General features: G+C 40.4%; 2 protein-coding genes across 4 annotated transcripts in view; one reads left to right on the top strand and one right to left on the bottom strand.

Moving 5' to 3' along the window:
* The window catches only part of dst (dystonin), a 183,203-nt gene extending 173,162 nt beyond the window's left edge, over nt 1-10,041 (bottom strand). Inside the window, exons 1-2 of the mRNA XM_023993813.2 lie at nt 9,820-10,041; nt 9,297-9,510 (exon numbers count right to left, since the gene is read on the bottom strand). Of these exons, the coding sequence (XP_023849581.1) occupies nt 9,297-9,510; nt 9,820-9,831 (226 nt within the window). The 5' untranslated portion in view covers nt 9,832-10,041. The remainder of the gene's footprint in view (nt 1-9,296; nt 9,511-9,819) is intronic.
* A 6,250-nt stretch (nt 10,042-16,291) lies between these two features.
* Nucleotides 16,292-27,867, top strand: znf451 (zinc finger protein 451). 3 transcript variants are annotated; one of them, XM_023993633.1, is made up of 14 exons: nt 16,292-16,385; nt 16,969-17,028; nt 21,729-21,812; nt 22,319-22,432; nt 22,564-22,672; nt 22,868-23,018; nt 23,129-23,255; nt 23,810-23,969; nt 24,271-24,418; nt 24,661-26,171; nt 26,273-26,350; nt 26,755-26,829; nt 27,373-27,400; nt 27,603-27,867. In XM_023993633.1, the coding sequence occupies exons 2-13, from the start codon at nt 16,978-16,980 to the stop codon at nt 27,384-27,386; spliced, it is 2,622 nt and encodes an 873-aa protein (XP_023849401.1). In that variant the 5' UTR covers nt 16,292-16,385; nt 16,969-16,977; the 3' UTR covers nt 27,387-27,400; nt 27,603-27,867. The 3 variants fall into 3 exon arrangements, with proteins under 3 accessions (XP_023849401.1, XP_023849400.1, XP_023849399.1); XM_023993632.1 differs by lacking the exon at nt 27,373-27,400 and having other exon boundaries at nt 24,280-24,418; XM_023993631.1 differs by lacking the exon at nt 27,373-27,400.
* The last annotated feature ends 125 nt before the right edge of the window (nt 27,868-27,992 follow it).

Raw genomic sequence — 27,992 nt, 5'->3', positions numbered from 1 at the left:
TGACACAACTGACAGTGAAGTAGTGCAATTTGTGTAACTCTTTTATTTAGCACTGTATCAATATATCGCTATAGGCGGTATTGTAAAAATCCATACCGGTATACTGGTATTCACGATATATCGGCCTACTGTAGCCTAACTGTCCCCACAATAAACAAGAAGTAACAGCATTTGCAATGAGCTATGGTTCTTTTTCTCCATGGTTTCAGTGGGGAACAATAATACCCATTTAGAGGGATGAAACTTGAGGACCACAGTAAAAGCTTTTTTGTTGTAGAACAGATGTGTCACTGTTTCTGTTTCTGTACTTTCCAACAGTGTAGCCAATCAATTTCAGGAATGTTTCAACCGTATGATATTAAATCATTTGCTGACTTTGTCCATGGCACAGCTACAGTACATGCAGCAGGCTAGTAGTGCATGAATTTCAGCAAACACCATAGAAAAATATTTTGAAGTTCTATGACTGATTGTTTGCTCAAAGCTAAACAATGACACGGTAACCTGAGTAGATCTACATATTGAGCATGTTACGCAACTTTGACCACGCCTGGTGTTTCAACATAGATGTCTATTCGTACTAATGACAGCGACAGATGATGGTGTCACATGCAAGATGAACTGGAGGAAATCCATCCTCCCAAATGGGCTGTTGATTGTTCCATTGTATAATTTTACTGTTATTCTGGACGAGGACGCATATAAGCCACACTTTTGTTTAAACCAGGGATGGGCAACTGTCGGCCCGTGGGCCACATGCGGCCGTACCCCCCCCCCCCTTTGTAGGCCCGCGGACCAGTGCATCAGCAGTTTTTCTCTTGTTATGCCAGTCACTGACAGTCACTCAATTAGCCCATGTCTAGCCAGCTTTCAGAACTTGTAGTAATCATGGTCGAATTACAGACCGGGGGCCCCTATTGATTTTATTAGTTACTCTTACTCAGATATCATATAAAAAAACGGAAGGAAATTTGCTGTAAAACGGCACATTTTTCTCTCTGCCCCATGGCGAAATTTGTGGAATTGCATGAAATGAGTTATAAAAATAGCTAGATCTTCTCTCTGCCCCCGGCAAAATGTATAGAATTGCAGCAAACTTGCTTTAAAACAGTGACACCCCTTGGCCAAATGTGTAGAATCGCAGGAAATGAACTCTAAAACCTTTTTCTCTCCACTGTCAAGAAGGGGGACCGCTAAAATGTTTTGCTCGCAAAGTGGGGGTGGCCCCCGACAAAATGTCCCTTAGGGCCCCCAAAAGGCCAGCTCTGACAACATGTGTGGGTATGGATGTGGTTACGCAGACCCATAAGCCACTGCGGCCCCTCATGATGAGTTCAGATTTTTTTGTGGCCCCCACCCCCATCAAAGTTGCCCATCCCTGGTTTAAAACATCCTAATTATGGATAGAACTTCTCTTCTGGGGTAAAAACTACTTGACAGATAATGCTGGAGCAAAGTTTATTTTCCTCATGTTCCTATGACCAAGGATATGTTGCTAGTTTGTTTTGCTTACTCACCGTTTGTTTTGTTTGGTAACTATTATTGTATAAGATGTAGCTAAATAGGTGTTTCATTGATAAACAAAAGGTCACACGGAGATAAGCTTTAGGGAGACTTGAGGCTCTTTGTGCTTTATAGATGAACAACAGACAAAGGCTGTATGAAGACAGTTATAGAGAATGTTCTCAACATCACTGAACTGCCCTACAGCCTAGAGTCATTCCTTAAAATAAAATAATGTGACGAGACTATGACATTGTTCAAGTTACAACAACATGTTTTGGGGTGTTGTACTTTTTCAGAAGGAACACCCCAGGGTTCGTTAAGTATTATTAGCAAGCTGTCTGGTAGATAAATGGTCTGATGAACAGTTAATGTTAGGGATGCACGATATATCGGTGAACATATCGGAATCGGACGATATTAGCTAAAAATGCCAACATCGGTAACGGCCCGATATCTAGTTTAACACCGATGTGCAAAACCGATGTCAAAGCTGATATACCTATATAATGTAGGTACATGACGTAACGACGCCATGTAAAAGTTTGCGCTACACGTGCAACTCAGCATTCCTAACTTATCCCACAATGTCTGCTGTGTGGATCGAGCAGTCAACAAGTCAAGCAGTCATTTGAAAGAGTAAGAACATTTCAGCGAGACACCTCAAAATCCATTAACGCCAAGATAATGGAATTCATTGCCCTTGACAATCAACCGTTCTCTGTCGTGGGTGATGGCTTTCGCAACTAGTCGAGCACCGATACACACTACCAACTGCGCTATTTTTCAGATGTTGCCCTACCGAAGTTACACAGTAATAGCGTCACTGCTATTAGTTTCACAACATACTATGGAATGCCGTTTGGGTCTTTGCGTGTCAAAAAAGATACATGTCAAATAACAATATTTGACAATAACACTATTTGACGGGTTAAATAAGCTTTAAATTTGAGACGTCAAATAACACAGTTCTATTATAGAATATTGTGTGTTCTGAATTTGCACGTGCAAGCCAAGCGCCACCACTATTATCAGTAGCACTGTCAAAGCTGAACAAAAAAGTCTGCAAACAAGCAAACACCGGCCACGAACGATGGGTTTACAATACCGCGTTGGTAATTAAGCATTATTTGCTTGACCGCAACTTCTGGGGTAGCTAGCTAGCTTTAGCTTGGTACCTACTGTAGCTAGCACCAATACAATCAGCCTGAAAACAATGACCAGTAGAAACTGCAGTCATTTTCAATATTCTTAGCAATGATTTAGGAATCCTTGTGAATAAGTATTAGCTAGGTAGCCACTTGTTGTTCGCCTATTGAAATTGAACTTCAGTTCATGAAAATAATTAGCTAGCCAGCTACTTAACCCTGTTGCCCAAAGCTAATGTTATAAGCAGCCAGCTAGCTTCATCTGGCTAGTGATGCTCGACCAGACCGGGTTATGTGTTGTGAAGCTAGTTGGTATGTTGGTATGTGAAGCAATAAAATGGGGTATCAGTGTACTCGGTGACACCCACAGAACACAACTGTGAAGATTTTACAAAAAATATTAGCGTTGTAGCTCTTATCGCGGGACTGTGACTCTGTGAAACCCCCCCCAGTCAGCCTGTTGTGTTGTATTGACATTCATAATGCACTGTACAGCTTTACCTAAGGATTTGGGATCAATGAAACGGGGTATCAGTCTACTCAATACCCAAGCTATTTTTTACCAACGTCCTCCTCAGACTCCAAAACATCCAATCAGTATTGTTTTTTCTTGGGAATAGTGTTCAATACACATAGGTTGACAATAAATGTGGCTCAATTCACAGTTGTTTCAGAGTCCTGGAATAAGAGCTATGACGCTAATGTTCTCTGGGTGTCACTGAGTAGACTGATACCACATGTCATTGATCCACAATCCATTGGTAAGGCTGTACAGTGAAATACGTATGCCCCCAAAGCAATTCTAAAGTATTTATTTATTTATTTATTTCACCTTTATTTAACTAGGCAAGTCAGTTAAGAACAAATTCTTATTTACAATGATGGCCTACCCCGGCCAAACCCAGACGATGCTGGGACAATTGTGCGCCGCCCTATGAGACTCCCAATCACGGCCGGATGTGATACAGCCTGGATTCGAACCAGGGACTGTAGTGATGCCTCTTGCACTGAGATGCAATGCCTTAGACCGCTGCATTCATGTGTGTGTGTTAACTATTTAACTGTACTAGAATGCTTAAAAGGCTGAAACATTTTAAATATCGGTTATCAGTATCATTTTGGGGGGGGGCAAGGAAAATATCGGATATCGTTATCGGCCAGAAATGTCATATCAGTGCATCACTAGTTAATATATTTTACCAAAACATTAATTATGATTCAGTATTGAACTTCCTCCTTGTTCCCATTATAACTTTGTATTGAGTCCTCAGAAAAGGTGATTTCCAGCTATGTGTCACATTAAAAATAACTCAGATCAAAAACGTTTTACTGCAGTGGGCTAAATCATGGTCACACAGTGTTTCTTGGTAGTCTTAAAGAAATCTACTTTGAAACAAAAGTATACACCTCACACACATGGTGACGGGCTTAAAAAAAGAAGACACCTGTACAATGTCAGATATAGTTGAAATGTATTGCATTTTGAGTTTGCCTCCCAATATTACACTTTATATACATCACAGAAAACTGAAATTTAACAGAACTGTTTGACATAGAAACACCGGATTTTCGGCGGGTTTAAAAAAAATAATGTTTATTAATTATGAAATTATGAAAAATATGAATAACATTCCACCCATGAGGCCACTAGGTCATTTGACTGAAGGAAAGGGGTCCACGGATATGCCTTGTGATCATTTGAAACAGGGATATTCCTACAGTAGTTGGCAATGCATTGCAAGGCTATTGGCCTGTCTTTTAAAGCTGCAGCACAACTCCCTGGCTGCAGGTGACAATGACATTGATCACTAGTATTCAAATGTTCGGCTCAAATCACTGTTGGGCTTGCAACACTTTACAATAACTTTATTTCATAAACTACTGATAAGTAGTGCACATACTAAATGATTATTGCAGTATTATTAAACATTACCAACATTTGTAACGATGTATACGCTCAAGAGGAGTATTTATAAGAATCAAAGTAAGTAAATAATATGAATACAATATCGGTTTAGAGTGCTTGCAATTCTTAACATTATGGTAACAATAATAAGTGTGGACCGAAGTCATTTTTAGAAACCAAAATGTTTTTTGTAACATTTGAAGTAGAAGTATGTAGGTGGTTGTAGGGAGCACCAATTATAAAACAGATTGTTGTCTGACCTAGCGCCTGGAGACAAAAGTCAGACACACATTCCAAATGATGCTACATCATATGATTCCATTAGGCTCTAGTCAAGGACCATTAAGCCAGGTCACAGCTGACTGTTTGTTGCTGTCATAGCAACAGCTGAGAGAGAGAGAGAGAGAGAGAGAGAGAGAGAGAGAGAGAGAGAGAGAGAGAGAGAGAGAGAGAGAGATAGCGAGCGAGCGAGCAAAACCACATAAATATGCATTGTTAGTGACCACTGGTTAACAAGGAATCACAGTAACATACACAACTAACGCATTCACACGGATGACCTTTACTCATTCACTGATCGTTCAAATGGTGCAGATAATGTGGGGGAGATGGAAAATATAACGTGGAAAAACAATCACTGTAGGATACCTAGTCTATTCGAGTTTCACACTATAGGCCTGGTCAGAGATTATGGGTAGGGGGATGATGTCATCCAGCTAGTGGAGAATGCTTTGCTGTAGACAGGATATTGAAAATATTATGTCTTCTGCAGTTCCAGTACTTGACTTGGCCTCAAGTCCTCTCAGCCTGAATGTAATGCTTGATGGGCTGATGTAAGTTCATAGGCCTTCTGCATCTTTAGCTGATGGACCATGGTCCTCTCGTTGTTTTGGCCTACATCAATTACAATTTGCTCAATTGGTCAGACTAGAGTTAGAACAAAATAGGGGTCATCCACTCAACAATATTCCATCCTTCATAGATACAGTATGTTAAAGACGAGTAAATAACATCTCCTGCATTATATTGTATTCAAATAAATAAGCATCTCCATAATGAACAGGCCTCCCAAAATATAGCCTACAGTCATTTCGAGACTGCTTTTTTTTATGTGACAACAGTGACAGTAAAACGTTGAGACAGTAATCTTTCTTTAAATTGAGCAACCCCCCCACCCCCCCTCCAATCAATGCAACAGAAACAACATACATTCTAAATCATTCTAGGCCAATGTCGCACAAATCCAAGACAGTTTGGCTATTTACAAGTGGTAAACATAACCTTCATAATTATAATGTCAACTGTCAAGGCTATAGACTACAAGCAAATAGCTTAAACTTTAATGTTTCCATTCACTCCGACCCGCTGTCCGACCCGCTGCAATCAAAGCTCATTGCTTGCAAAGCTCACACACTTGTTTAGGGCTGTCATTCGGCTGTAGGCTACCACGGGGCAATTTCCCCATACATGGCTATTTGATATCAAATCATTGTAGGCCTACCAATTAACGCATATATTCAATCAGTATAGGCTAAAGTAATTCGCATACCTTTGTATTTTTCGAGGACATCCTCATAAGCTTGAAGGTATTCCTTTTCATCCGCGAGCATATAACCCGCCGGTGTCGCGTTGTAGTGAGCCATTACCGGGGATCCACCATAGAGCTCTACAGGCTGGACATTCACCAGACGCTGTGACGAGAATGTGTAGCCGAGTTGCGGGACACGATCCGGACTGAGGAGTGATCCGCGCTGTTGTTCCATGCAAGGGACCCCCCCCCCCCCCATCCCCCCCGTCGTCGTCGATCAAACAACCAATAGGCGACTCGCCTCTCCGGTGTCATGAGAATCCCGGTTGTGTTCTGTGACAGTCTGGGAGGGAGGGAGAAAAGGGCTGCTGGACAAGAGAATACTAATGCACGCGGCTCCCCTCCTTGTACCAACATTCCAGCAATACCAGGAGGCTAATGCGACTGTTCATTACAAAATCAGTCATCATGAACTGCTGTGTTTAATAAGCATTAATAAGCACTGATACCATTCCAGTAATTTCAAGACAGTCCACAATGTTTTCATTTTCATTTAACATAAACTCTATCCAATTGTTTTACTTGTTTGGCATTGCCTATTACAGATATATGATCTTAATTTGACCACTTTCTCAGAAGAGTCAAATAATTATGCTGCACAGGAAATGTCCTGCAACAACAGGGTGATCAAATTAAGATCATACACCTGTAGGCCTATTTTTAATCCAACATACATGACAACTGTCATAATTCATAAATCAAGGCCTATATTATATTTGTTAAAAAATAGAGATGCTTCAAAATTATGTCTCACTGATCAAAAAATGATTTGTGTTATACATATGATACACTGAGCTGGAATATTGCATACATTTTCCCATCTCTGTTGCACGAGTCTGCATGTAGCCCACATGCTACAGCAGGCAGAGGAGATGTTCTCACAGGTCCTAATATTAAAAGGGTTTCATTCTAGAGGAAATGCAGTCCAGAATGAACAGATGATGCTGATGATTATGCATTTCAACACAGTCCAGGCTCTATTCAACCAGATTATTTCCATAAAATACAGAGAATCAATAGGCCAATGCTTTCTAAGGAGAAGTGATCAAGACTGGTATGGACAAGAGTCACAGACATGAATAAGATTAACAAAAGGGGCGAAATCAGAGGGCAAGTATTTCACAGTATCAGACATCATTGGGAAAGGGTCAGATGCATCTAAATGTATGTAAATTGTAATGTATTTTGTCAGTAATGTCTTCTTCGTTATGTATCGGACCCAAGTAAGACGAGCTGTCACCATTGGCGTCGGCTAATGGGGATCCTATCAAATCAAATCCACCTGAACAATGACTACACCCTGCCATAAGGAAGATTCAGGACTGGTGAATTGAAGGGATAGATCAACCAAACTATATTAACCTAATTATTTTTTAACTAGTAAGTAATCCATGGATCCTGAGATTCAGGTAACAAAAATGATGGGTTTTAGGACTGCTCACATCATGAACAAAACAATAAGGGCCCCTTTTAGAAACATCAAATAGCATTTCATACCAAGCAACACACTGAAGGTTGTACATGTGATAGGCAATAGCATATGTAGCCTTATAATAACATAATGTTGGTCGTATGATCATATCAGGCTGGATTATGATATGTTATACAATGGATGGGTCTAATCCTGAATGCCGATTGGTTAAAACCGCATTCCAGCCAGTGTCTATAATCACATCAGGCTTAATTATGATATGATAGACTCCTGTTGCTCCATTTTTATCAAAGCCAAATATTCTGTTGAGGAATGTCATCAAGCAGGAAAAGGTGATAAGTGGGCGAGACGGCACACCCTGCAGATATGCCCATATTCCCATTACCATTGCCAACCAAATACTTGCCTTTATAGTTATGGTTCCGATCATATGACTAACGATTAATTCCTGAATTGAAAAGTGCATAGGCCTATCACAGCCACTGAACTGAAATGATGGTCTGAGCAAACAAAAAAACAATGCCTTTAGCAAGGTCGCCCCTGGAATGTATCATTACTCGGCCTACTCTCATTTGTTTCACAGACTGCATTTGCAGCATGCCACATGGTTCAAGTACTGTGAAATTCCCAGTTTATGGCATAGATGTTGATCAAATGATTCCTATCACAGTTTTTTTTAAATCATTAAAACGTGTTAATCAAATAAACATCATCAGACCAACATAAAAGTTGCACTCATAAAGGCCCTGCAGCTGATAAGCCCATGTATTAAAGGATTACAATAAATATTCAAATTCCGGTTCTAATAGTCTAATGCACAGCCTTATGCACAGGCAATGATGACTGCTCCTTGCACTTTCACCTAAAGAACTCAATCTCAACAGCCATTGGACGGTCAATAGAATAGAGGATTAATGTGAGCATTCCAACACAGCAAATAACGTACCTCGCCTACAGGTTTTGACATGGATTTATTAATTTGTGTTATAGACTATTCTTATGAGACAGAAGCTTAATTATAGGCTACAGAAGCCTACACACATGTATGGCTTTGTCTGAATTGGACATGTATCAGAAGTGACAGTGGCTGACTGCTTATATATGGGACTGTCCAGCAGCTGCCTCAGTCTATACTGTAATTGCCCATAGTTCATTTATAGGGAGAATACATATAACCTGTAGCCTGTAGCCTACACATCAGAGTTGCTATGTGCCATATCTGATAGATGTGCAAAATCAATAGGCTTTGATGTTATATTATCAGCAGCACATAAACGATCGCTTAGGGCCCCCCCACCCCCCTAAAAATCAGGGTCTCAATTTACTGTTGAGAGTTAGAATAGTAGACTAACAAGGTGCAGGTTCTAAATTTGGTTGTGGATCAGAAATGTTTCACTTGTTATGTCAGTCACTGACAGTCACTCAATTAGCCATGTCAGCTAACAATTTTTTATTGCAACATTGATTTTGTTTCTCTCTGCCTCCATAGCAAAATTAATAGAATTGCATGAAATTTGACATAAAATTGCATAAATGTCTCTTTCTGCCCCATGGCAAAATGTGTACAATTGCAGGAAATTCGCTTCAAAAGTATTTTATTATCCACTTTAGGGCCACTAAAATGTTTTGCCCGCGAGTAAGGGGGGGCAACCAAATCTCGCTTAGAGACCCCAAAAGGTTAGAGCCGGCCCTGACAATCAATTAAATATGGGCACTCACCTGCAATCCTGAGCACAGCTCTCTCTGCTGGATCCAAAACGGATCCTCCCTGAATTTGTCGCTTATGTCGCTCATGTCTTGGTAGGTTCCAGGGTAAAGTGTCCCCCGGTGCCGGTGAGACTGACCCAGATTTAAGACTATAATCATCTTCGTCCGAGAAATCCGCCGATGAAGACATGGAACAGTGAAGGGAAGCGTTGCCAGAACCGGAGCTCTGTTGAAACAATAGAAATAAATTATCAATGTGTTGCTCGCTCCATCGTAACACAAATATGACAACACACATATGAGCACAGTCAGAAAGACACAATGTAAAATGTCTCACCATCGCTACTCCTACGGTTGCCTAAACTGATGTGCGTAATGTAAATGTACATTGCTCCAAAGAGGCACCGTAGTGTGAGCCACCAGATCGCCTAGCAATGATCTCTGATTCAACAATAAAAAGCTAAAGCAGAAGCAGGCAGCTAGAATGAAAATCAATTGTATCTGGCTCCCCCGCCAGGCCAAAAATAAGACTTACCGCTGTATACATGGTATCAGTTGATTATATCGAAATCCTTTATCCACTTGCTGTAAACTCAGACAGCGGCTATGTTATTTTTAATCAGAACCACACCCTTCTAGCGATGCAATCTGCTCATTACATTATGCTTGTCTCCCCTTTGGGTTGAGAGCCCGAAATGATGTCAAGTCCCCAGAGAGTGTGCACAGATTGGGCCAGGGAGAGTAGAATGCGATGCGAGAGCTGTAGCATGTCAACGCGTCACCATCCCAGGATACAGAAGAGGGCGGATGGAGACTGGAGGAGCCAGACGCTGTATTTCTGATTATTCAATCGGCAAGCTGTGGCCAATGACGCGGTCTTACAGCGCCATCCTGGGTGGATGCGTGTCTAGTGGTAACTGCGTAGTCTCCATGTTTACCGTCCAAAACCAATCAGAAATCCAGAGACTGGTCCATGAGCATCCTTTGTGATGCACAGTCGGGTTGTTGTTTTGCTGCCTGATGCGCATGTGCTCTGTGTGCCATTCATTAGAAATGTTGCTAGTTGACAATGAATGTGCAATTTTAGAGCACTGTCCTTATAATCTTTATGAAGTCCAAATAAAAATGTATGCATTCTGTTGGGATATTTATGATGTTCTTGTCTGTCTGTCTGTCTGTCTGTCTGTCTGTCTGTCTGTCTGTCTGTCTGTCTGTCTGTCTGTCTGTCTGTTTGTCTGTCTAGGCCGTCTCTCTGTGTCTAGGCTCTGTGATAGGGTAACTGAGCAAGTACATAACTAATACTTATCCACACCGTGTGATGACACATCGAGACAGGGTGTGGCTGCTCAAATAGCAATAGGTTATACAGTCACATGTTGAGTTCGATTGCACAATTATAGAACAGCTTTGCTGTTTAAGTCTAAACTAGAGTAGGACATTAAAAGCCCAGTGCAGTCAACATTCTGTTTTTCCTGTGTTTTGTATCATATTGCACAACAGCTTATGAAACACACACTGTAAAAGTGAGAAAACATTTGATCAGTGTTATTTCACTATAGTTGCTGGTTGAAAATACAGGACCTTCTAATCAGCAGGTTTGCATTGGTGTTACAGCTTTCCATGGTGACATCACCATGCAGTAAATTGGTTAATAGACCAATAACAAAGACTGTTCCGAACCTCTCTGCCAATAACAGCTCGTTTTCAGCTTCCCCCTCCCCACTCATACCACTCCCAGACAGTCCTATCAAAATTCTTGCATGAGAAATCGTTTTTTTGCTCAAAACAATTTTTTCCATTTTAATGAAAATGTATGACAGTAAAGTACTTAATTGTCACCCAGAAATGATTTGATATTGATATAAAAACGGCTACATTGGGCCTTTAACAATTAACTCTGGGTATATCACAGTCAATCACCAACATTTGTTTCCACATGGGTGTATCAACAAAGCATGCTCTTGCTCAATGGTGAAAGCAATCATGCTTGAAATGGTGCAAACAATGCATGATATGACCTAAATATAATGATCCGTGAACTTTGTTTTTGAATTCCTTATATTTGAGTGATAGTAAATCATTGTTATACACTCCAAATTGCAACAGTAAAATATCTCATGAACCAAAATCACTTCCTAGTTTTAGACCACTGAGCCATGGTCAAATCATGCTGTAGCGAATTCAGGGAGTAGCCCTGACCGGGACTCGAACTGTGGTCCAGCGACTGTGAAGCCAACACCTTAACTGTTAAAGGGATAGTTCACCCATATCACAAAATAACATATTGGTTTTCTTACTATGTAAACAGTGTATGGAGAAGGTATGACAGCAATCCATGCTTTGGTTTAATTTCCCTGGCAATGTTTCCAAATGCTAATGTTTTAGCATTTGTTGCACAAATCCCATTCAAGTCATAGGACCGATGTTAGCATTTTTCACGCATCTTGTCCAGACCATCTGAACGTATCTAAAATTAATTGTGAATCTTATCAAAGTCACTTATAGATGATTTGAACATGATGCGAGAAAAATGCTAATATCAGTCCCATCACTTGAATGCGATTTGTGGCACACTTGCTAAATGCTATATGAGATTTGTGCATTCAGAAACACTACCAACTAAACTAAAACAAAGCATGGACTGCTGTCATACATTGTCCATAGACTGCTTGCAGGGTAAAGAAAGCAATAGGGGTAGCCCCAACCAGGATTTGAACCTTGGTACAGCGACTGTTAAGCCACACCTTGGGCATGGCATAGGGAAATTAAAATTAAAAAATCAACTTCATAATCTCCAGCACCACCCCGACTGTGTTTTGTTATAAAAAAGATAGAGGAAGATAAGTGTTTCCAATGGCATCATCCCTGTGCATCGTTTGATTTTAACCAATTATGAGTAGGCATTGTCTAGTATTGCCTACTAATTGGTTTATGATGTCATTGGAAACATTTATCTTCTTCTATCTTTTTTATAACAAAACATAGAAACGTGCAATTTTCACATATGTTGATGTTGGGGTGGTGCTGGATATGATGAATATGAAGCAGAACATGTTTCAAATTTCCCGTTAACAGTTTAGGTGTTGGCTTAACAGTCAATGGACCAGGGTTCACGCCGGGGCTACCCCTGAATTCGCTACATTGTGTCAGAAGTGGGATGGTGCCCTTGAGGCCAGGCGTGTACACGTGAGGGACTTTGTATAGTGAAGCGTCCAGACATACTTTCCCTGACGGATGGGGGTAATGTATCGACCCTAACCCGACACCTAGCGACCTCATCAAGGTCGAACGTCTTAAAGGGATAGTTCACTCAAATTACAAAAGTACATACTCTGCCTGATGACAAGAGGTCTGACTCTGAAGGCCTACATTATCTTTATTGTGATCATAGCTTGAAAGTGACAAAAGAAACAAACCCCTACCACCTCAAACAAAGCATAAGAGAAACACTTGTTTTAATTGCCAGGGTCGCCCACCCCATACTTTGCCTTACGACTCAAACTGAATCATTCCACTTCTATCTATCTATCTATCTATCTATCTATCTATCTATCTATCTATCTATCTATCTATCTATCTATCTATCTATCTATCTATCTATCTATCTATCTNATCTATCTATCTATCTATCTATCTATCTATCTATCTATCTATCTATCTATCTATCTATCTATCTATCTATCTATCTATCTATCTATCTATCTATCATCTATCTATCTATCTATCATTCGCTACATTGCAGAGAAGAATCGAACGTCCGTGGGCGTGGTGTAGCGTTTGGCCGGAGCAAGGAGTTTGGGTAGACAGCCACCAGCAAACAGAATCTAACTCGATTTACTTTTTTATCCATTAGGCTACAAGTCAACAGCAATGAATATTGGTAATACTTCCTGCTACAAGGCCACAGCATCCAGCATTATGTCAGAAATAAGACAATAAAGACTGCATTCTCCATAGATTTTATGTTAGTTAGCCTAATATTTGCTTCATATTTTCTTGCCTGTGAATTTAAAAAGTCCCAAAGCAATTTAGAATTATTATTTTTTAAACTGTACATGGTAGGCTATTGCTACCATCCATAATAAATTAAGAATCAAGATATTTCTTGAGCACTTGAGGGTACAAGAGAAAAGGATCCATCAGTAAATGTCCATGTTTACAGAAACCAAACATTATACATTTGGGACAAGTAACATTCAAATTTACATTGTTAATCTATTATAGGCCTATACTATTTTAAATTCTAGAGGTAATTGTAATGAATATTGGCCATTTGAAACAATGTAATCATAACACAAAGAGGTCTAGACATCTTAAGGTCATGCATCTCAGTTGTAACTTGAGTCATGCATCTCAGTTGAAACTTGAGTTGTGCATCTCAGTTGTAACTTGAAAGTCCATACTGAGCAAGATTCATCCAGAATAAACAAAGAAAATGTAGACACACCCAAAAGCACACATGTACCAACATTTTGTCTACATCCTGCTCTTCACCCCAGTAGAGTTTGGCATATGGTGAGGTTTAAGGATTGTAGCCTACAATGGAGATGATTGTTAATCTAAAATATCGACAATAATTCGCTTGCATTATTATTATGGCATTGTACTAGTCAAATGTTTGCTTGGTGCGTGTATCAACATGCAAAATGACAACATGAGCAATATCAAGAAATTGCTGAACTTTCAAGGCTTCAACTTCAAATACCATCGCCAGGATGTAGTACGGAAGGTCAAACTATTGAAGGCTAACTGTTGCGTAAAAAACATCCAATAATTGCATCGATGTTAATAGGGATTACGCGCGCATTTTATGTTGCTTACTTTAATAATTTAAGGACCCATATCATCGCTGTAGCATGTATTTGTTAATTGAAAAATAGAAAGTAAATCGGCCTACTGATAATTGACCAAGGCAGATTTAATTTATAATGGATACCCTAAATGACAATGACTGGCATTAGGCTATAATTACGCAAGAATATACCTACGGGTTTGCGTGTTGGGGTGACTTGTACTGAGTGATAGAAATCTGGAAGGACTCTTTTCTTCACTTTTCGTTTCCTCACAGTTGTGGACGAGTCACTCTGATGATCACTCTGGGGAATTTCGACAAGAGGCTTTTCCTCTGCCACTCGAGCGCGTGCCCTCCTGGCATGGCGCGGACTGTGCCTGAAACCCTGTAAAAACATGGCACATCATGTCCAAAAAGGAGAGAGAAAAAGATGCCGAAATTGTTTAATATGCTTGAGACATTTAACTAGTTGGATGATCAATGTATTATTATGGATCACACTGACAAATATTGTCATTAATGGATGGAACTTTGGTTTTGGATTGCTATAAACCTAATAAGTTAATTGTGTAATTAAGTGGTTTTTAATGTTCAATTTGTAATCGCCTATGTTGGCATATTTTGTCATTTTTCATTAAAATGTGGATTTTCCCCCCAGAATAGTCAAGCTGCATAAAGTGCAGAATCACTCACATTATTTATTGATCACACATGCGCAATGCGCATAACACAGAGTCCTAACAATAGCGCACCAACACAACTCCCAAAAGTATACGGTAAAGTATAATAAAAGTAACACAGAGCAGCATATAGTTGTACTTCCTTCACAGTCTTGTATTTGAAAGAAAACATTGGCTACTTACTGACCTTGACCGAACTAAAAACGAATGATTACCTCTGATCGAAAATGATGCGTCCGGAGACCAGCTTCTAGGACAAATGAAAAGATGTTTAACTCACTCGGATACTTTCAAACACATCACATAAGCACATGGCTACATTTAGGCTATCGTAATGACATCATAGACTACCATTAGACAAATTAAGACTGTGAATAAAGTGGAAAAAATATATTTGGACACTGATAGTAATAGATGATTTCATCATCAAGGCCATGCACATAGCAGTGAGTCTACACTAAACTGTAGCCAATGCTATGTTTATCTGCTGAAAATAATGGCGATTCAAGTGTGTCAAGTAGCTTAAAATAGCACAGGATACACTTTAGGCTATATCCTATTTAACAGGTAATCGTGTGAAAATGCTTGAACATATTGCAGACATGCCACGCATTTGGTTTGGTGGATTAGCCGCACTGCTTGAAGATGCTGACGACGCCTCTACTCACCGCGACTCCTTGAGCGCCCTGAAAGCACAGATTTTATGGGATGTTTCCCGTTACGAAGCCTCCGATGCCAGCAACAGAAAAAAAGAATTGTTGCAATAGTTCCAAGCAATAGCAGCAATAATAGCAAAACAACTTGAATACTATATGGTCTCAATAAGACCAAAAACGCTGCAGCAATCATTATAAAACGCGATGTAGGGCAGCGCCTCCTGCGCACAGACAACCGGCTCTGGGCTTGCTGTCCTATATACTGAAAGCGAAGGTAATATTATTGACAGGATATAGTGAACGTCTCATTGCAGCCCGAAACATAGGCTAGACTACAGACTATCCTCCAGTTCTATTGATTTCAATAATGTAAGGCAACAACCCATGACTCAGCAGTATAGCTTTTTTTTTTTAACTCATGCAAGGGGAGTGAGCATCAGCATCTGAGCTCGGCACAGCAAAGATGCTGCATATGGCCTGAGTATCACGATCAGTCTCTATCATCAACCTGGTCTCTGATATATGATAAATTAAAATAGTGTAGTATTAAATATGCTAGGCTATTTATAGGCTAAGGCTAAACTATAATAACACAGGCCTAATTGTCATGAAATGACTCTGCTTAATAGAGAATTGTTAGTAGGCCCATGCCAAGCTAGGCTCAAACGTCGAGGAAACGTTTTTGACATAACAAGTATGTCAAAATTAAGCTTTATCGGTTTCCTGGATTAAAGGCAAATGCGTCTGATAGACCACCTGACTCCAAAGTAAAATGTGATTTTTTCCCCAGAAAAATAATTGCCTTTATAATTCATGAATTAATTAATGTCGACACGACAATTTTATGTTTCCCCCCAATGCGACAGCAGCACTGCGAAACTATGTGGCTTCGCCGTGCGCTTTTCCTTAGAACTCCAAATCCCAGCAACACCCGCAGAAAATCAACATCCCTTTTGCACGAAAACGTTTCTTGGTGAGTGTCCGTTCGTGCTTATTATTTTCATAATTTACTTTATCGACATTAATCTAGTTATCAAGCTACTTGGGTGGCCAAATTGTTGTACCTAATAAATACGTTTATAATGTCTGCAAAGTATAGACTGCTTGTTGTGCATGGTGACCTGCTAACTATCGTTAGCTAGCTAACTAGCTAGCTAGACCAAGGAAGCTGCCTCGTTCTTGTGTTTTCTTTCCCGACAATGTTTCAACTAGTTTAGCTAGCTAACTAATCAGCAAAAGTGTTGAATTGGAGCAGTTATTCATACTAGTGCTAGCAGGGGTTATAGCTAGCTAGCTAGTGTTGAACCCACGTGATGGCAAATTGGAGAACGCTTGCATGAAAACAAACAATTTGTGACATTGTAATTGTAGTTAGCTATCATTGTTTTAGATTTTTAGCTATTATCATTGTAACAATGTACTTATTGGTCATCATAACCCTGCCAGACATACTGACAGCTGGATGAGGATAATGATGTTGACAAAGTTTAGTTGATTATCAGTGGGATTCGATTTGGATGAGTTGTCTGTTTTATTATGTCGTTTTTTTACTCCAGATAAAATCAATGTCCTCCCCGTCTGGAGTAGAAGATGAAGATGAGGTTGAGTTTGTGTCAGTAAGTGATTTGTCATTTGCAGAAACAAAGGTGCAAAGGTTTCTCTACTATGTTGTCATTGCGTCGTTCCATGTAATTTCAGCAAGCCATGACACCCACCATCATCATATATTGTTCTGAAATCGTTTCTGTAGTTAGAAACAGATCAGATTAGCTAGCATTCCTGCAACATTCTTTTGTTGAAATATAATCTCTGAGAAATTAAGTTTATTGATTGCACGCAAATTGGCCATTTTTAATATATAGGATTCATATAATATTTAATACATATAGTACCTAAAATCTGATTTGGACCAAATGTTTTTTTTTTTCTAACAATGAGTAAGACCCCCACGCCAGTCCCAACCCAGTGCTTTCAGAAAGTATTCACACCCCTTGACTTTTTACACATTTTGTTGTTTCAGCTGGAATTTAAAAACCTTTTAGATGTAAAGTCCCCTGTTTAGGCGACTTGCATGGTTCTGGTACTGGTTCTGACCAACATTTTCGCTCATAAATCAATCTGTGGACACCGTAGATCGAAATGGCTTGCATTTAGATGTAGGCCTGATTCTCATGGACACAGGAGAATGTCTCTTCTGCCTGTATGAAATCTGACACCACATTAAGCTGGAATGTCCCTCCTTCCATTTCATTCGCTCTTCCGACTGTCCATCAAGCCCTGGCTGAACCCATGTCACAGCCACTAGCAACGCATATGCCTGTAATCCTTACATTATAGCAGCAGGATAGTGGTTTTGTCGCTGTAGCACATTCCGAGATAGATTCATAGATTTTACACAAAAACCACTTTCTGTTTATCATTGACAGAGAGACGTTCACAGCGGTTGGGGCAAACATTTTGATCAAGAGATCTTCAGAAAATATGAACCTTTTCTCTAACGCTAAATATACAATTATGTATTTTACAGTTGGAAGGAAGGTGAAATCTTATAGTTAATCATTTTATAAATATATTCTACTATATTTAGACAAAATGTAATTTCAACATTCATACAGTTTTGGGTAAAAAGGAAATGCATAATATAAAATATTTCATATTTTTATCATTTTTGTACTGTGTACTTGAGCTTGTGTTCTCAAAAGTCACTACACCTCAGCAATTTATAACTATTTTTACCAGAAAGGTGTTTTTGGCCCTCCCATGATAAAGTTACTTTTGGGAATTACATCGATTACATTTACTTACATTTAAGATGTTAAAATCGATTCAATTTAGAATTTTTGTCATGGCCTACACACTACCCCATAATGTCAAAAAACATTATTCCACTTTGACATTTTTACAAATTAATAAAAAATGAAAAGCTGGAATGTCTTGAGTCAATAAGTATTCAACCCCTTTGTTATGGCATGTCTACAGTACATAAGTTCAGGAGTAAACATTTGCTAAACAAGTTGCATGGACTCACTCTGTGCAATAATAGTATTTCACATGTGTTTTTAAAATAAATACCTAATCTCTGCACCCCATACATACAATTATAGTGCCTTCGGAAAGTATTCAGACCCTTTGCCTTTTTCCACATTTTGTTACGTTACAGCCTTATTCTAACATTGATGAAATAAATGTTTTTCTTCAGCAATCTACACACACTACCCTATAATGACAAAGCAAAAACAGAAATACCTTATTTACATAAGTATTCAGACCCTTTGCTATGAGACTCGACATTGAGCTCCGGTGCATCCAGTTTCCATTGATCCATTTCTACAACTTGATTTGAGTCAACCTGTGGTAAATTCAATGGACATGGTTTGGAAAGGACAAGAATCCGATGGTCACTCTGACAGAGCTCTAGAATTCCTCTGTGGAGATGGGAGAAACTTCCAGAAGGACAACCATCTCTGCAGCACTCCACCAATCAGGCCTTTATGGTAGAGTGGCCAGGCGGAAGCCACTCCTTAGTTGAAGACATATGACAGCCCGCTTGGAGTTTGCCAAACGGCACCTAAAGACTCTGGTCTGATGAAACCAAGATTGAACTCTGGCCTGAATGCCAAGCGTCACATCTGGAGGAAAACTGGCACCATCCCTACGGTGAAGCATGGTGGTGGCAGCATCATGCTTTGGGGATGTTTCTCAGCGGCAGGGACTGAAAACTAGTCAGGATCGAGGGAAAGATGAACGGAGCAAAGTACAGAGAGCTCCTTGATGAAATCCTGCTCCAGAGCACTCGGGACCTCAGACTGGGGTGAAGGTTCACCTTCCAACAGGACAATGACCCTAAGCACACAGCCAAGATAATGCAAGAGTGGCTTTGGGACTGTCTCTGAATGTCCTTGAGCTGCCCAGCCAGAGCCCAGGCTTGGAACGCGATTGGACATCTCTGGAGAGACCTGAAAATAACTCTACAGCAATTCTCCCCCTCCAACCTGACAGAGCTTGAGAGGATCTGCAGAGAAGAATGGGAGAAACTCCGCAAAACAGGTGTGCCAAGCTTGTAGCGTCATACTTTAGACTCGAGTCTGCAATTGCTGCCACAGGTGCTTCAACAAAGTACTGAGTAAAGGGTCTGAACTTATGTAAATGTGATATTTCAGTTTTTATTTTTAATAAATTAGCAAATGTTCAAAAAAACTGTTTTTGCTTTGTCATTATGGGGTATTGTGTGTAGATTGTTTTTCCCCCTCAATTTAATCAATGTTAGAATAAGGCTGTAACGTAACAAAATATGTACAAAGTCAAGGGGTCTGAATACTTTCCGAAGGCACTGTATGTGTAAGGTCCTTCAGTTGAGCAGTGAATTTCATACACACATTCAACCACAAAAAAACAGGGAGGTTTTCCAATGCCTTGCAAAGAAGGGCACCTATTGGTAAATGGGTAGAAATATATATCCCTTTGAGCATGGTGAATGTATTAATTGCACTTTGGATGGTGTGTTGATTCACCCAGTCACTACAAAGATACAGGCATACTTCCTAACTCTTGCCGGAGAGGAAGGAAACCGCTCAGGGATTTCACTACTAGGCCAATGGTGACTTTAAAACAGTTACAGAGTTTAATGGCTGTTATAGGAGAACTGAGGATGGCTCAACAACTTTGTAATTACTCTGCAATACTAACCTAATTGACAGAGTGAAACAAAGGAAGCCTGTACAAAATGAAAATATTCTCCATATTTTCAAACATAGTGGTTGCTGCATCATGTTATGGGTATGCTTGTAATCGTTATAGATTGGGGAGTTTTTCAGGATAAAAAATAAACGGAATGGAGCTAAGCACAGTCAAAATCCTACAGGAAAACATGGTTGTCTGCTTTCCACCAGACACTGGGAGATGAATTTGCTTTTTCAGCAGGACAATAACCTAAAACACAAGACCAAATCTACACTGGAGTTGCTTACCAGGAAGATAGTGATTGAAGAATTTTGAAAATAATAATGGGCAAATGTTGCACAATCCAGGTGCACAAAGCTCTTAGACTTACACAGCTGTAATCACTGCCAAAGGTGATTCTAACATTTATTGATACTTATCTAATCAATATATATTTGTTTTATTTTTCATAAATGTTTAACAAATGTTGGAATTTTTGTTCCACTTTGACATTAGAGTATTGTGTTTTAGATCGTTTACAAAAAAATGACAAATCCATTTTAGTCCCACTTCGTAACAACAAAATGTGGAAAAAGTCAAGGGGTGTGAATACTATTTGAAGTCACTGTACAGTATCAGTTCTTTATCTGACAAGTCGTATAGAGCTGCGGCTCGGAGTATTGTTTCTTCATCCTATGTAATGTATTCTCAGTAAAAAAAATAAAAAAAATCCTGTGCAGAGAAATTAGTAGTTGAAGTCGTTCAGTTTAGGTCCCAATCTATATCCTGATATAGATGATGCTGTTGCTGCTATTAGGTGATAATTCTTTTTTTTAACCCCCCTCCCACCCTCAATGTTAAAGGGATAGTTCACCCAAATTACAAAATGACATTGGTTGACAGGACACGACAGTTCACCTGACACAAGACTGAATCGAAAAATTACACTGTTGATTTTATGTGCATTTGACATGTACTGTACTTTTTGCCGATAGCCGTGTTCCGTGGCGAATTTTCTTTCCAATAGGCAAACAGGCTCATTCTGTTCAGAACAACCCAGGGTATGACGCCATGTCATCTAGTAAATGTACATCAAACATAGTATCATAAACGTTGACACTGTATATGACATGAGTTTTATATGGAAATGTAAAGTGCACATTTGGAGTCACAGGTGTTTGGCTTGCTTGTATGACATCAAAGTGGTATTTATTATAATCCTCAGTCTCATCTTTCAAAATGCACTGAGGCCTTTTAATTTACAGCATTTTCCTCACTCAGACAAGCAAAAATGGAGGAGGGATGGGGGCAACTTCTTGTCGCATATGAAGCGCAGAGCCTTAGCTCTGACGTAATTTATAGCATGTTACTCTACAGCAACTATGTTCCAATTTAGGCGCTTATCAGTTTCCAAATCTGCCATTTTCAACCTTTATAGGGGTACAAGTGTAAAGGCCTACACATTTTCATCCTATGCATTAGTTTAATTGAAATTGACCCAAACTTGGATGTTTGAGTCAGATTAGGTCATCTACAACAGTTCCCATATTGTTAAACAACTGTTCCATATTCTTCTACAAAAATCAGACAGTGTCTAACTAGTGAGTCAACAGTTTATTTCAGACAGTGTCTCATCCATTTAACTATTTTGTTTCAGGAGGCTCCACTCAGACCTGTACTGGAGTGTATTGATTTACTGAGTGAGGGCGAAGACGATGACAGTTTACCCATGGCAGAGACAGTGAGTGTGTCAAGTGAAAGATAATAAATTAAATCCAAACTGTAATGACATATGGAAAGGTTGGTGGAAGACCAGTTAAAAAAGTAACAGCCCGGGTTCGATCCCAGGCTGTGTCACAGCTGGCCGTTAGGGCAGGGTTTGGCCAGCTGGGATTTCCTTGTCCCTTCGCACTCTAGCGACTCCTTGTGGCGGGCCGGGCGCTTGCAAGCCAACTTCGGTCGCCAGCTGAACGGTGTTTCCCCCGACACATTGATGTAGCTGGCTTCCGTGTTAAGCGAGCAGTGTGTCAAGAAGCAGTGTGGCTTGGCAGGGTTGTGTTTCAGAGGACGCATGGCTCTCGACCTTCGCCTCTCCCGAGTACGTAGTGGAGTTACAGCGATAAGCCAAGTCTGTAACAACCAATTGGATATCACGAAAATGGGGGAAAAGTACAACAAAAATTAAATGTAAAATGTTATTGTTATGTAAGTAGTATATAATGTTCACCTTTATTTTTTATTGTGAAGATTGAAGATGAGATTGAGCGACAGAAGGCTCAGGTCACCTCCACTTTGGACAGACTGGCTCAGCAAGTCGCTGTGGAGAAAAAGGAAAGAGCAGAGAAGTGTAAAGCCTTCAAGGTAAGGACACTTCAAGCTGGTATGATAATCATATTAACCATTTGAAGCTTGTTCTGCACTTGTCTTTTGTGGGTGCTATTGTCTCTGCACAGTTATTCATATTGGTCCTGTCTCTGCTCACATTATTTCAGGAGAAGCAAATCTCACAAAAGGCTCATGGGCGGCAGGAACTGGCATTTAGTCCCAATGGACATGCATATGATGCCAAGCGCTGTGTGGACATGTGGTTAAAGATGCCAGGTAATGTCTCTTTTGTACTAGAGTTCTGGACCCATATTCATAAAATGTCTCAGCGTAGGAATGCTGATCTAGGATCTAAAGTGATCAGCATACTTACTCCGAGAAGTTTAATGAACGGCCCCAACTAGCACACACAAAGTTTAACTTCATTTGTTAGAAAAGCAGCATCTCAGTCTTACCATTGTCTGTTCTCAGGTGTGAAACCTGGTATCATCAATACTGGAGCTACCTGGAGACGCAGACAGGTCCCCTTTCCTACCACTAGCTCATCTACACATACCTGTCCAGTGATCAACTGTGGTCGGGTTTACGACAACGTGCCTCTCCTGGAAGGTCACTTGAAAAGGTTAGATAATATGAGATTTATATTTCTGTAACAATTATACATAATAAACAACCAACTTTTATTTTAGCCATGAGTTGCCTTGAGAAATACTTTTTTCTTTGTGTTTGCAGGTTTGACCACTCTCCATGTGATCCGACCATCTACCTGAAAGGAAGCCCAACTGAGCTGTTTGCTTGCGTTGCCTGTGGTCTGCATTTTGAAACCAAAGAGGCTTGGAGGGTGCATCAGCAGTCAATGGTTGGTTGTGCCTGTAAAATCAACCGCTGTTAGAAGATGACAGCACTTTCAATTGTGTTCAGTCACATCATTCAAATGTGCTCTATGCAAGAATTCTACCTGTCAATATTCCTAACGTAAAGGAATCAAGTACCATGAGGGGGAAAAGGACACTTCTGAATGCCGTTTCAAACTATAAAGTAGCTTTTTACCTGCAAGTAGTCCGTCCGGCCGACCACCTTCACACAGTAGTGTCTTCCTGTTTTAAAATTGGAGGTTGAAAACATAAACAATGTAACACTACTTCACATTCCTGCAACAGCTTTTGTTATTGGATGGAGGAACTGGATGTCCATCTCTACCAAAGCAGTAGAGAGCAGCATTTAGCTGTGATATACACTTGGTGGCACTAAATACCAATGAGGAAGATCAATTACTATTATGTCTCTTAAGATTATTAAAGTATTCATTTAATATTTTTTTATTCTTGTTTAAGTTTTCAACCACAGATATTGCACACACAATCCATTTCAATCCATCCCCACATTGTGTGGGAAAATTGTTATTTTGTTTAGCTGTCCTCTTCACCTAATGAAGACCATGACCACAGTCAGACCTGCCAGTCCATCGTCTGCTTCGCCTGCCCTGTCTGCTACTTCCTGTTCTACACAAGGGACGAGTGCCTCCATCACATGTCGGCCAAAAACCACTTCTCTCAGTCCATCATCATGAGTGGTAAGCCTTAACTGCCTCTCCCACTCTAAGTATCATCAATCATGTAAACAAGGATATGAATCTGCATCAACACTAAATATTCCGCTCAGGAAAATTGGATTTAGGCGGAAAGAGCAAAGATAAGCGGCATATGGACTCTCTTTATGCTGTTAGTGGCATTACTAGTTATCTGCATGTAGAGCAAATGGGTTGTGCGAATGAATAGTGCTTGGACAGGATAACATAACCAATACACTGCTATTAGTTTGTATGCTCTATTGAAACATGTAACCAGCTATTTTGTTCTCTTTCTGAACAAAAGAAACTACAGGGACAGCATTGCCAGTTCCCATCCCACGATATGCGAAGAATCGTCTTACTGCTTTATGTAAGGCGGTTATATTCAGCGTGAGATGTACAACATGCCGAAAGGGGCTTACCTCACACATGGAAGCACAGGCCCACTTCAAGTAAGTTTATATCTGTATGTGTTTGTGTAGTTTTGAATTCTGTATGGCGTTAGTGTACATGCAATTACATGGTTGTTACATAGGCAGGTATAATTACAGTGTAGGTACATATTGTTCATACACAGTTTGTCTGTGTATTAGAAAATAAATCAATTACAGACATACATAGTCAACATCTCACTTCCTTCATATGGATAAATCATCTTATTTGTCATTTTGTTCATGTTATTCTTCTCCCTCAGTGTGCAGTGCAGAGAGGGCAGTGCCAGGGCTGAGGCAGAGAAAACAGTGGTGCAGGTTATGAAACAACTGCAAGTGCTGGGCCAGTGCTCTGTGTGTTGCAAACTGTTCCTCACCCAAGGTCAAGTTGACAGGCACAAAGAATTGAGTCGGCACATTACTGAAGTCAACAGCACCATGGAAAGGGCGATTCTGCACTACAGCAATTTCTATGAAATCCAACACGCCAAGAGGGCTGCGGTTGCCCCATCACAGAAGAGGGACAAGGAGAGGGGTGATTCTGTTGGATCCCCAGCCAAGCGCCAGAGACGCGGGGGAACTTTGAATGGCAGTGCTGGGCCCTCAACGAGTGTCTCGATAGTGGCATGGTTCTGTGAATGTGGCCAGCGCTTTTCAGAGGAGGCCATGGCTAGCAAGCACCTTTTAGCTGCCAATCAGATATTCCATCAATGTGGTGTGTGTGGAAAGCATATGGGTGAGTCGTCCATCACTCGCCTGCACATGAGCCGCTTTCACGGCGGCGCCCACCTCTCAAACTTCCTATTCCACTGCCGGCTGTGCAAGGTGGACATGCCACGTCACGAGGACATCCTGTTGCATGTGTCAGAGACCCACAGTGGACACACTTACTTCAGGGAAAGAGAGGTGTCAGACGAGGAGCCTGCTCCCATCTCCTATTCCAAACCCTCCACCAGTGGCAGACCCAGCGCTCCCACTGAGCCCAGGGCTAGAACTACAACTCCCACACGTCTCCCCAAACAAAACGAGAGGTGGCTGTGCAGAATGTGTGAGGACATCTTTGACTCGGAGCGAGCCGTGCACAAGCACTGCAGAGATGTGAGAAACCACAGTTTCCAGAGGTTTGCCTGTGGCCACTGCCCACAGAAGTTCTTCAAGGAGGACACATTACGCAGGCACTGTGTGAACGAGCACAGCAACCAAATAGTGACACGCTACTTCTGCGGGCTCTGTGACAGCATGCAGTATGACACTGAGGGGGAGTTCCAGGAACACTATAGAAGCCTGCACAGTAAGGACTACTACCTCATGGATGTGCCTGAGGTTGATAGACCCACTGAGGCCGAAAACTACAACTCCAGTCAACTGGCAACAACCAGTGAATGTCTGTGTCCATGCATGTCGTTAGAAAAGGCCAAAGACGAAAGGAAGGCTACTTTCACACGATGCATGAAGCGGCTGTCCAGTGAAGACAAATGCAGCTTTGTATGTGCACCATGCGACATCAAGGTAGCCTCCTTTGCTCAGATTAAGACTCATGTCCACTCTCAACACGAAGCCTTGGGGCTAGAGAAGACCTTTGACGTGGTGTGTGGATCCTGTCAGGAGAGTCATAACGACGTGCCCAGTTTCCATAACCACTACCACTCCCAGCACTGCTTTCTGGAGCCTTGCTCCAGCTCTAGAGATGGAGGTGAGAGTCGTACGGAGAAGGCAGCAGCTTCCTCCGCTGTTAAGACACTGCCTGCAGTGGAGATTAAACCGGAAGTGAATGGCAAGTCTGCTTTGAGTTTGGAACGTGTTCCGTGATTCATTTCCACTGCACTGATCTTCCTGGTCTTAGAAAACTGATTTGATTGATAATTTATTTTATAGTGGAGGAGTTGGAAGATATGAAACATGCCATCGCTGTGAACTTGGATGAGGTCAGAGATGACACTGAACCCCATGGAGGTGATTATGTTTGCTGATCTGTTCAGTGATTGGGTGAATGACATCGACCGTAGACATTACATAGCTGCAGCTAGCCTAGCGGTTAAGAGCGTTGAGCCAGTAACCGAAAGTTCGCTGGTTTGAATACCTGAGCCGACTAGCTGAAATATCTGTTGATGTACCCTTGAGCAACTTAACCCTAATTGCTCCTTTATGTCGCTCTGGATAAGAGCGTCTGCTAAATGACTCAAATGTAAAAGAGCTATAGGAGGTTTCTTGTATTTTGGTCTGTTCAGTGATTTGGTGAATGACATCTACCATAGATATTAAACAGCTATAGAAGGTTTCTTAGAAATGTTTCCTAAAGTGCTGTTTTTTTTTCAACTGAGATTCTCTTTTTGTTGTCCATTTCCATTGTGTTTCAGATGAATCTGAGGAAATGAAGCGCGCCTTGGCTTTAAGTGCAGAAGAAGCAAGAGAGCCAACTGACTTTGATATTGGTGTGTAACACCTTTACTTATCTTTGTTTTTTTGAGGACCTTTTCAGTAGTTACATTTTAGTTTACACGTTAGAGTTGGGAGATTTTTAGGTTAGACCTCTTCTACGATATGCTAATCCAAATATCACGATATCCTATAATTGTTTTGCGCCGGTAAGGACTAAGTAATTTCAGACTGTGCAATTTTTGTGCCTTTTTTATAGTATTAGTCACATTCTCATTAAATAATCTTTGTGTGGCAAAGAAATAAGACTTAGTTCATTCATGTAGACTTCATTTTCAACATATTGATAGAACCTAACTGGTAAAACTGCACAGTTTTGATTTGTAAAGTTCAAATACGGTATAGTCTTTGCACATCACAATATATCGTCTTGCACTTCACGATATTCGATTTAATCATATATCAGCCAATCCCTGTTGCATATTGCCTTATTTGAATGGCCAGAAAGGTTCTGAAGAGTTTTGAAGCGGTTGCCCAATCTGGTCATGTAGATGTAGCATAATAAAAACAAGATGATACCTCTCTTCTTTTTTAACCAGCGTTACATGCTTGAAGAATAACCTTAGTGTGAGTATGTCTAATCAAATCATAGTGACGTTTAATGCACACTGGGATATTCAGATAGTTGGTGTAGAGGACAGCATGAACACTTTTTGGATGGTTTTGAGATGGTAGTCTCTTGTGTTTTTGTGACAGTTATATTTCTTATTTAAGTTGACATTATTTGATTTTTTCCCCCCTGTTGTGCCCCCCCAATTTATCTTCACAGAGATGGAGGAAGCTCTCAAAAGAAGCCTTCTTGAATACTGATCAGCAAATGTTACCTTCTGGTAGCCTGTCATTTATTTAGATGTTTGGCACGTGTAACATATCAGCTACTTTCAAAATCGTTACACTTTACGACACCCTTATACCTATGTGATTACACAGTAATAACTGTAGTAACATATGAACTGTAAAGATTATGTCGAGGCATACCGTGTATGCATCTTTATCACGTTCAGACCTCTTTTTAAATAAAGATGTTACGTGTTTTCCTTGTCTCTTTCTTTGAATTTTTAACATCATTGGATGTCTGGATATTGTCAGCAAGTAAATTAGATTAGGTCGTCGTTTTTTATTTATATATATATATTTTTTTAACCTTTATTTAACTAGG

The sequence above is a fragment of the Salvelinus sp. IW2-2015 genome, linkage group LG8, assembly GCF_002910315.2.
Source record: "Salvelinus sp. IW2-2015 linkage group LG8, ASM291031v2, whole genome shotgun sequence".
NCBI classification, from domain to species: Eukaryota; Metazoa; Chordata; class Actinopteri; order Salmoniformes; family Salmonidae; genus Salvelinus; species Salvelinus sp. IW2-2015.
The sequence above is the reverse complement of the archived record's forward strand: the minus strand, read 5'-3'. Positions and strand labels throughout refer to the sequence as shown.

Coding starts and splice junctions, on each gene's coding strand:
- znf451 (XM_023993631.1), top strand. CDS start 16,978: ATGTCCTCCCCGTCTGGAGTAGAAGATGAAGATGAGGTTGAGTTTGTG. Junction 21,813..22,318: donor GTTTACCCATGGCAGAGACA/GTGAGTGTGTCA, acceptor TTTATTGTGAAG/ATTGAAGATGAGATTGAGCG. Junction 22,673..22,867: donor CATGTGGTTAAAGATGCCAG/GTAATGTCTCTT, acceptor GTCTGTTCTCAG/GTGTGAAACCTGGTATCATC.